We start from the raw sequence: 10198 nt of genomic DNA, 5'->3' as shown, positions 1-10198 counted from the left end.
TTTTTTTTTTTCCCAGTCCCCACTTGATCACTGAAGGGATCCCCACCCGTAGGCAATTGCTGTCTGCCTTAAGGAGCTGGGCACGCAGCAGGTAGAGCAGAAATGGAGCCTGGGAGCCTGTCCATGTGTTCCCTCCCTGCCCTAGGCCTCAGCTGCTCCTGCAGCCCATCTGGTACCTCTGGAGGCCCTGTGTCCACCCCAGGGTGGTCAGATCTTTACGACCCGTCTTAACTTCTAGTTATTTCCTCTAAGGAAATGTTCTCCAAGCAGCGCCATCTGTGAAGGTGTCTTGGGCAAGCCCAGCTTGAGTATGAAGGAGTCTTTGGGACTCACCCACTATAGCCTCCCCAACCCAAAAGCCTGAAGCTGTGGGGGCCTGGGAGTTGGTGCTTCTGGGAGCAGGGCCAGCACCTCTGGAATTCATGGGGGCTGGGCAAGGCCTTGGGTTCAGCTGGCTGCCCAGGGATGGCAGGGAGAGCTTGGGGAGGGGGCTTTTGGGTTGAGCTGCATGTCTGAGAGAGGATTCTAGGGAGACCCAGAAGCTTCTGGGATTGTGGAGAAGCTGGCCGGAGCTCTTCTTAGTTTGCCTTGGGAGCAAGAGGGATGTGCGTGCTGTCACTGGGTCTGGATGGCCAGCCTGCCTCTGTCTGATGAGTGTGAGTGTGGAGGAGGCAGAGTGTGAGTGTGAGCTGGTACAGGGGCTGTGTGTGTCACTGCTGAGCAGTCCCTGTGTGCACATCCCTCTGTATAAGTTGGGTGCCATCTCCTCTCAGCTGGGCTAGGTCTTCTTTGTCCCTTTGTAAGAGGGTGGGAAGATGAGGACTGTGGGCTGTCCCTGACCTGTGTGGAGAGGGGTCTGAGGGAGCGAGGTATACAAGTGAAGGGGGGGAGTGTCTTGGTCTTTTCTCATCCTGGAAGCCAAGGGACCCAAGACTGATTGCCTGGTGTCCTCGGGCCTGTGGCATGAAGACAGGCTGGTAGGAACTGCAGTGACTACCAGTCAATGGACTGGGACTATGGCTCCTGGGGCCGGTGCCTAGGCTGGGAGCTGTTGTCCTTGGAACCCTTTCTGGTCTGAGACTATGGCGTGTGTGTTTGGGGGTGTGGGCCAGTGTCTCAGTCACAGCGGCAGGTCTGCATCTGCATTGCCGGTGGGGAGCAGCACTGGGTGTTCCTGCTGAGTGTCCTGAATCAACGTCTGCCGGGAACTGTTGGAACTGTTTGGAGCCAGTCCTGTGCTGTGTGTCATTTTGGGAACCATGATGCCCAAACCTGGGGGTGGCCATTTGCTGTGGTCGCTTGGCTGAGGGGTGGACATTCTGAGGGAAACATTTTTGGCCTTCTGCTCACTCTGCTTGGCCCCGGCAGAGATGTCATTGCTCCTGCCCCCGAGGTCCCATGGCCTGCCTCACCCATGCTTCCGCCTTCCCCGTGTGCAGGTCCTGTCCCTGGGCGCCGACGTGCTGCCTGAGTACAAGCTGCAGGCACCGCGCATCCACCGCTGGACCATCCTGCACTACAGCCCCTTCAAGGCAGTGTGGGACTGGCTCATCCTGCTGCTGGTCATCTACACGGCCGTCTTCACACCCTACTCGGCTGCCTTCCTGCTGAAGGAGACGGAAGAAGGCCCGCCTGCTACCGAGTGTGGCTATGCCTGCCAGCCGCTGGCCGTGGTGGACCTCATTGTGGATATCATGTTCATCGTGGACATTCTCATCAACTTCCGCACCACCTACGTCAATGCCAACGAGGAGGTGGTCAGCCACCCCGGCCGCATCGCCGTCCACTACTTCAAGGGCTGGTTCCTCATCGACATGGTGGCCGCCATCCCCTTCGACCTGCTCATCTTTGGCTCTGGCTCTGAGGAGGTGGGGTTAGCAAGGAGGCAGGTGGTGCGGGGAGAGGAGAGGCCAGGAAGGTGGTGGGAGGTAGTGGGGTGGAGAGGGTGGCGAGGAGGACAGAGAAAAAGAGAGAGAGAGGGAGAAAGAGAGAAAGACAGTGGGAGAGAGACATGGTAGCAAGGCAGCTGCAGAGGCATGGTGGGTACCCCAGCAAATCTATGCTCCTCTGCTCCATACAAGCTCCTCGCAGGTTGCAGAGGGCCACACAAGACACCTTTTTTTCTATTTCATCCACCCCAAGGGGCCATTATTTTGTAGCTACACCAAAGTGCCCTAGAAGCTGGTGGGAGTGGGCAGGCACCCTAGAGTGATCACTGCACCTTTCGGTGCCCCTGTTTCCTCATCTGCACTATGGGGGCTGCCTCAGTCCCAAAGCTAGCACTAAGATTAATGAGACGCGTGTGCTGGGTCCAGCGTGGGCTTCAACTCTTAGGAGGAGGTTCTAGGATGTCTTTGGGAATCTGACCTCTGATGCCTGCTCTGAGGGCCACAGCACCTCCCCTCCTCCCTTGCCCCGTCAACGGAGTGTGCCCCTTCCCTGTCCCCCAGCTAATCGGACTGCTGAAGACTGCGCGGCTGCTGCGGCTGGTGCGCGTGGCGCGGAAGCTGGACCGTTACTCAGAGTACGGCGCGGCGGTGCTGTTCTTGCTCATGTGCACCTTTGCGCTTATCGCGCACTGGCTGGCCTGCATCTGGTACGCCATTGGCAACATGGAGCAGCCGCACATGGACTCCCGCATCGGCTGGCTGCACAACCTGGGCGACCAGATAGGCAAGCCCTACAACAGCAGTGGCCTGGGCGGCCCCTCCATCAAGGACAAGTATGTGACCGCACTCTACTTCACCTTCAGCAGCCTCACCAGCGTGGGCTTTGGCAACGTCTCTCCCAACACCAACTCAGAGAAGATCTTCTCCATCTGCGTCATGCTCATTGGCTGTGAGTGTGCCCAGGGGCGGGTGGCGGGGAGAGCCCACGGTGGAGGAACCCAAGTTGGAGGAAACTGAGGCTGCTAGCCGGGCCAGAGTGAGGACCCTGGGACTTAGAGACTCCAGGGGCCACCATCGTGACATGGTTTGGGGGCTGGGTCACCAGGGTGGGGACTACTGAAGGGTGGGGTGTGCTGGAATGCAGATGTACAAGGGCATCTTGTGGGCATGTCGATGCTGAGACTGAGACACTGACCTGGTGTGGGGCCTGAGCAGGGTCCCTGTGGGTGGGTGGGGTTCCCGCAGAGGCTGACAGCCCCACGTGCCCACGCCCCCAGCCCTCATGTACGCTAGCATCTTCGGCAACGTGTCGGCCATCATCCAGCGGCTGTACTCGGGCACAGCCCGCTACCACACACAGATGCTGCGGGTGCGGGAGTTCATCCGCTTCCACCAGATCCCCAACCCCCTGCGCCAGCGCCTCGAGGAGTACTTCCAGCACGCCTGGTCCTATACCAACGGCATCGACATGAATGCGGTGAGGCCACTAGGGCGTGGCCAGTGGGTGGCAGGCTGGGAAGAGTAGGGTGGCAGAGGGGAGCCTCTTGGCACAGCAAGCAAGTCTCAGGTGGTCACAGTCAGTAGTAAGAAGGACCCTGGAGGCGTGTTGCCCTTTTTTGTCCATGAGGAAATGGAAGCCCTTGGAACCCCTTCTCTGGAGAGCTCCCCTTTTGGGGTAGGAGCTGTATATCACATAGGCGAAGGGGTGAAATCCTTATGACAGCCCAGGGCGGGAATGGTCTCTATGCCTTACAAATAAGAACATGGAGGTCTAGAGCCCAAGGGTGCTCAGCCAGGGGTGGTGAAGCTGGAGTGGGGTTTCAGGTCCTTCCCGTGACACTGGGCCACCTGATGCGTCTGAGGTCTCCCACGCCTGGAGAATGAGATTTCCCTGACATGGAGGGGTGGAATGGTGGAGTGGAGTGTGGGTTGGGAGGTCCCAAGGGAGGGTGTGCTGAGCTGCCCCCACCCCACCCCCAGGTGCTGAAGGGCTTCCCTGAGTGCCTGCAGGCTGACATCTGCCTGCACCTGAACCGCTCACTGCTGCAGCACTGCAAACCCTTCCGAGGGGCCACCAAGGGCTGCCTTCGGGCCCTGGCCATGAAGTTCAAGACCACACATGCACCGCCAGGGGACACACTGGTGCATGCTGGGGACCTGCTCACCGCCCTGTACTTCATCTCCCGGGGCTCCATCGAGATCCTGCGGGGCGACGTCGTCGTGGCCATCCTGGGTATGGGGTGGGGGGCGGGCACTGGACTGGAAATGCCCTCTGCAGCCTCGAGAGGTGTGAGCCCTCTGAATATGCAGTCACTGGGGCTGTGGACCTGGGACTGCCTGCAGGGTCACTGGGCTCCTTTAATTCATCTGAACTCAGGCCCTCCAAGCGGGGCCATGAAGAGGAGCCCCATGTGGGGTGGGGCTGCTGAACTCTGGGGTTCCCAGATTCTTCCCTTCAGGATCCACCACAAGCAGACACTTTTTGCTTCCTTAAAGTAGGATCAAATCTAGATCCTCCAGCCTGGGCAGTAGAGGAAGAAATGCTAGCCTGGAAGCTGGGCATTTGGTTTCACTACGGGCCGTGTGGTTCCCTGCAGCCTCATGCCCAGCCCCATGACATATCCAAAGCAAAGGGAGTCCTGCCCCCTCTCCCCACTTCCTTTCTACCCTGCGGGTGCACAGTGGGTGGGTTGTTGGTGTGTCTGGACACTGAGGACTTCCTCCCCTCTGCCTATCCTTCCCTTGGCCCTGCGTGCCTCAGGGCAGATAGAGCAAACTCTTTCGACCATGGTTTATGGTGGGACATTTTAGATTTTGTTTCTCAGCTCTGTACAAACACAAATACACACTCCCACACAACTAAAATCAAAGTTTCACTGCATAACACTGGGCCTTATTACATGTGGTACATTCTAGCATTTCTGTTCTGTGCTGTGCTAAGCTATACTACTGTATGTTCTTTCAGTAAAAAAAAAAAAAAAAAAAAAAAAAAATGCTGGTTTTGATTCACCACTGTGTTCTGATCTTTGGTTTGAAGAACATTGCTTACAAGGGTGCAGTGATTGGCTGAGAGGGTGTTTGGGACATGGGGTTTGTGGTAGTCCTGCTGGCTGGGTCTCATTTGCTGGGAGACCCTGGGCTCCTGGCCCCTTCTGCCAGCCCCTCTGGCACTGTCCTGCCTGCTAGGAGCTGAGGGAGGGTGGGCTGGCAAATTGCTTCCCTGGTTGTGTGGGTTGGGGGCCAGCTGGCAGGCGACCCAGCTGAGGGGACGTGCTTTGCCTGGGGTGGGGATGCCAGGAGAAGGTGCCTGCTGCCTGGGTGCCGCCCCCCGGGGCTGAGCTCCCTGTCCTCTCCATGGCCTCCAGGGAAGAATGACATCTTTGGGGAGCCTCTGAACCTGTATGCAAGGCCTGGCAAGTCGAACGGGGACGTGCGGGCCCTCACCTACTGTGACCTACACAAGATCCATCGGGACGACCTGCTGGAGGTGCTGGACATGTACCCTGAGTTCTCCGACCACTTCTGGTCCAGCCTGGAGATCACCTTCAACCTGCGAGATGTGAGTTGGCTGCCCTGAGCTGGACCCCGTCCTCCTGCTTCCAGCTGCATGGTTGCCCCTTTGCTGTGTGGCACTGAATGTGATGCTTCTCCGTCTCAGTTTCCCTGTTTGTCAAATGGTATCATGGAGCAGGCTAGAAAAGTCCCACACTCAGTCCTTGCCTGGGGCGGAGGTCACACTGGGGGCAGGGAAGGGTTTCCCCAGAGCTGGGGCGCCCAGCCCTACTTTTTCTGTGTTAAGGAGGGAGCTTGGGGCCTGACCCTGGTGGGGCAGGAGAGCACCGAAAGGGCCCTGATACTGATTTTGGTTCCAGACCAACATGATTCCGGGCTCCCCTGGCAGTGCGGAGTTAGAGGGTGGCTTCAGTCGGCAACGCAAGCGCAAGCTGTCCTTCCGCAGGCGCACGGACAAGGGTGAGGTGGGGGAGGGGAGGAAAGGGGAGGGCGGGGCCAAGGTGAGGCTGGGAGCTGGAAGGCGGGGCGGGCCCTGTCTGCTTTACCCAGGCCTCAGACCTTCCCATCCCTTCCTCCAGTGTGCCCACTCCACACCCCAGCTGTCCAGATGCTGCCCATCTTTCAGGGCCCCTGCAGCTGTCACCTCCTCCAGGAAGCCCTCTTCCACCCTCCAGGGCAAGCCTAGGGTTTTTGGACCTCACAGGGGACCACTGGTCTCTGAGCGCTGCCGTGAATCGATGAGGAGGAAATAACATAGGACAAAGGAGGGCCAGGGAGCCAACAATGGGGCTGAGGCCCCGCAGTCCCAGAGATCCCCCAACCCCCAAAGCACCATTACCGGTGCTTGGGCAGTCAGGGGGTCCTGGGAGTTCTTGGTCGGCTTGACAGTGGGTGCAAGATAGCAGAAGCAGCAACTGGGGAGAAACCAGGGCGTCCTGCCCAGTCCTCTCCCAGGCTCGCTCCTGTTCCCTCCTCCATCCTTGCCCCCTCCTCTCCGCTCCCCTCCCCTCTCTGAGGCCCATTCTCTGTTTCCCACAGACACGGAGCAGCCAGGGGAGGTGTCGGCCTTGGGGCCGGGCCGGGCGGGGGCAGGGCCGAGTAGCCGGGGCCGGCCGGGGGGGCCGTGGGGGGAGAGCCCGTCCAGTGGCCCCTCCAGCCCTGAGAGCAGTGAGGATGAGGGCCCAGGCCGCAGCTCCAGCCCCCTCCGCCTGGTGCCCTTCTCCAGCCCCAGGCCCCCCGGAGAGCCGCCGGGTGGGGAGCCCCTGATGGAGGACTGCGAGAAGAGCAGTGACACTTGCAATCCCCTGTCAGGTACTCCAGGCGCGTGCAAGGGAGGACCTGGGTGGTAGGCGAGGGAGGACCGGGTGGGGCAGTGGCGGGGCATCTACCCGGCTCACCCGGCTCTGCTTTCCGGCTGCAGGCGCTTTCTCGGGAGTGTCCAACATTTTCAGCTTCTGGGGGGACAATCGGGGCCGCCAGTACCAGGAGCTCCCTCGATGCCCCGCCCCTACCCCCAGCCTCCTCAACATCCCCCTCTCCAGCCCGGGTCGGCGGCCCCGGGGTGACGTGGAGAGCAGGCTGGACGCCCTCCAGCGCCAGCTCAACAGGTGAGGGAGTGCAGGTGGGGTGTGGGGGCATGCCCTGGAGTCTGGTCCAGCTCCTGGCGGCAGTGTCTGGTAGAGGGAGAGGGCCTGTCTGTGCGTGCAGCAGCTGGATCCCCTTCTTTCATTCCCAGCCGAACTGGGGGCTGCCACACCTCTAGCGCAGAGGGCCTAGGTTGACCAGCTGCCCCTCCCCCCTCCTCTTCCCCACTCCCGGCGGAGGCTGTCACTGGTGTCCCCACTTCCCTGAGCATCCCCTGCTTCCTGCTCCAGGCTGGAGACCCGGCTAAGTGCAGACATGGCCACTGTCCTGCAGCTGCTACAGAGGCAGATGACGCTGGTTCCGCCTGCCTACAGTGCTGTGACCACCCCGGGGCCTGGCCCCACTTCCACATCCCCACTGTTGCCCGTCAGCCCCCTCCCCACCCTCACCTTGGACTCGCTTTCTCAGGTAAGCTCCAGCCCTGCTTCCTCGATGTACCCCTACCCACTTGTTCCCCGATTCCAGCCCAAACCTGCTTTGCTGCCTTTCTACTGGGCTCTGTGGCCCAGCCTCCCTGAACCTTGTCCTGCCCTCCTCCCATCCCTGTTCTCCTGGAGGAAGGCTGCCTCAGGAGCTGCAGGCTCAGGGTAGGGCAGGAGAGTCCCCTGTCCAAAGCCCCTAGACAGCTGGGTGCAGGGAAACTGTAGGCTAAGTGGCCCGCAGCTTCATTCCCCTAGTGTCCACAGCCTCCACCGCTAGACCCCTGAGCATCACCTGAAGAGCCAGCTCCAACTGTGGCGCCTGTGTCTCAGCCATGGGTGCTCTCCAAGGAGAACTGACTGAACCTGAGGCCTGGAGGTGGAGGTTGCATGCCAGAATGTCTAGAGACAGGGTCCCAGGTCCCTTCTGTGAGCGACACTCCCTGGTCTCACTCTCCTGCCCATCTTTGCCTTTGGCACTGGCTGTCACAGGGTCATCTTGAGGGTGCCTGGCATTTCCCAGGGTGTAGAGGTCAAGCCTCCAGGGGAGGACTTTCTGGGCCTGCTTTGCCCCCTCTGTTAGAGATGGGCCTAGGTTGCCCCTTGTCCTCTCCCGGGTGGACCTGCATGTTCCTGGCCTCTGCAGGATGGCGGTGTCTGTGCCACCCTCTGTGTCCATGGGGACTCCTCTGGCTGCCAGAGGCGGCCTGGGATCTGCTCCCTCCCCCCTTCCCTTGGCATCCGCTACCCCCTCCCATATGCTGCCGGCTCCTGTTTGCAGACACCAGGGCCCACGTCAGCAAATGTGCCAGTCTCCCTTCACAGCCGCCCCCGCAGAGCTCTCACCAGCAGACGCTCAGCACCCACAAACCCCTCCCGCCTGCCCCAGCCCTCTCCCTGGCCTTCAGATGCCTGGCCGTCAGCCTGCCTCTGTTTCTAGGTCTCCAAGTTCTTTCTGGATTGCAGGAAAGAATCTTGTCTCTTTTTCTGTCCCAGCTTCTGTCCCAACACAGAGGCTGCTTATTCCAGGTTGGGTTGGGCTCAACGGCCACCTATCCTCAGGAAGAGACAAGGGCCTAGGGTTTTCCCTGCTCCCAGCTCTCTCGTTTGGCTCCTGCTCTTGGAGAATGCCTTTCTCTACTTCCCACCTTGGTGCCTTCCCTTGGTGGCCCCTGTCCTGCTCTCACTACCTTGGCTCTTCTCCTTGTCCCCTCCAGCTTCTGTGCCCACCTGACTCTCCTCTTGGCCCTGCTATCCTCCTGTCCAATCTCTGTCCCCAGCTTCTCTTGCCCCTTTCCGTCCCATTCCTCCTCCTCCATGGCCTCTTTGCCTGCCCATGCTGTGTGTATTGCAGGTTTCCCAGTTCATGGCGTGTGAGGAGCTGCCCCCGGGGGCCCCAGAGCTCCCCCAAGATGGCCCCACGCGACGCCTCTCCCTGCCGGGCCAGCTGGGGGCCCTCACCTCCCAGCCCCTGCACAGACACGGCTCAGACCCGGGCAGTTAGTGGGGCTGCCCAGTGTGGACACATGGCTCACCCAGGGATCAAGGCACTGCTGGGCCGCTCCCCTTGGAGGCCCTGCTCAGGAGGCCCTGACCGTGGAAGGGGAGAGGAACTCGAAGGCACAGCTCCTCCCCCAGCCCTTGGGACCATCTTCTCCTGCAGTCCCCTGGGCCCCAGTGAGAGGGGCAGGGGCAGGGCTGGCAGTAGGTGGGGCCTGTGGTCCCCCCACTGCCCTGAGGGCATTAGCTGGTCTAACTGCCCGGAGGCACCCGGCCCTGGGCCTTAGGCACCTCAAGGACTTTTCTGCTATTTACTGCTCTTATTGTTAAGGATAATAATTAAGGATCATATGAATAATTAATGAAGATGCTGATGACTATGAATAATAAATAATTATCCTGAAGAGACACCAGTGGTGCTGGGAGGGTGTAACTGTTACTTGCTGTATCCTGTGTTCATGTCTGGACATGTACAGGCGTGCCTGCGCAGGAATCTGGGTCTGTCTGCATGCCCAGGCCCACAGGGCTGCCCCTATATCTAGGTCTGGGTGTGTGCAATGGGGGTGCTCCCTGGGGGCTGACACAGGTCATCTCCAGGGAGACAGAATCTTGTCTCTGTAGGGCCCTGGATTCAAGATAACAACCCCCTGGACCACATGCATTTAGAGGCAGTCCTGATGGGACACTGACCTGGCATCTAGCCCTTGAGGGCCATGTGCCTCTGCTGGGCAGGGCACCCTGGCTCCCACAGCAGGCTTCACACTGACTGTGGAAGCAGCCCTGCACTTGTCTCCCTCACCTGGTTCCTGAGCTCACGTTGACCCTAACCTGAAATTGGTCTGAGTCCTGGCCCCACCCCCACCCACAACTTAGCCTTTTCTTGTCCAATACAACTGGGCCCTGGCCACACTAGTGACCCCAGCCCTGACCAGAGCTCACTTGGTGTCTGGCTGCAAATGGACCTCACTTGTATCACCTTGGTCCCCTGTGATCCTGGATCTCAAGAGGAGCTTCCTGACGAGGGTACAACCTTCAGGGTGACTCATTCCCGTGACTGGGGAGCAAAGCAAGGCAGACATCTTGGGGACAGTGAAGGGTGTGTGCGCAAGTGCCTGCTTGTGCCTGTGTGTATGTGTGTGTGTGCATGTGTGTGTGTGTGTGCATGTGCTGCTGGGCTTGTGAGGACACACAACCCCCAGAGGAATGCGGTGCAATGACCGCGGCTGGTGTGGA

The 10198-nt window shown here is 59.9% G+C and overlaps 1 protein-coding gene across 4 annotated transcripts in view; it reads left to right on the top strand.

Annotated features, from left to right (window-relative positions):
* Nucleotides 1-9373, top strand: part of KCNH2 (potassium voltage-gated channel subfamily H member 2) — a 30794-nt gene extending 21421 nt beyond the window's left edge. For 2 of the 4 annotated variants that reach the window (XM_017876612.1, XM_017876613.1), the window contains 10 exons: nt 1440-1868; nt 2451-2838; nt 3167-3366; nt 3870-4122; nt 5255-5448; nt 5762-5861; nt 6441-6713; nt 6823-7009; nt 7277-7454; nt 8820-9373. In XM_017876612.1, coding sequence (XP_017732101.1) covers nt 1440-1868; nt 2451-2838; nt 3167-3366; nt 3870-4122; nt 5255-5448; nt 5762-5861; nt 6441-6713; nt 6823-7009; nt 7277-7454; nt 8820-8969 — 2352 coding nt within the window. In that variant the 3' untranslated portion in view covers nt 8970-9373. Of the gene's footprint in view, nt 1-1439; nt 1869-2450; nt 2839-3166; nt 3367-3869; nt 4123-5254; nt 5449-5761; nt 5862-6440; nt 6714-6822; nt 7010-7276; nt 7455-8819 lie in introns of those variants that run through there. The other 2 variants (XM_017876614.1, XM_017876615.1) reach the window with 2 other exon arrangements.
* Nucleotides 9374-10198: the final 825 nt, after the last annotated feature.

This window comes from Rhinopithecus bieti, unplaced genomic scaffold (genome assembly GCF_001698545.2).
Source record: "Rhinopithecus bieti isolate Rb0 unplaced genomic scaffold, ASM169854v2 scaffold_10656, whole genome shotgun sequence".
Lineage (NCBI taxonomy): Eukaryota > Metazoa > Chordata > Mammalia > Primates > Cercopithecidae > Rhinopithecus > Rhinopithecus bieti.
Note: the sequence above shows the minus strand (reverse complement) of the source record. Positions and strands in the feature narration are given on the sequence as shown.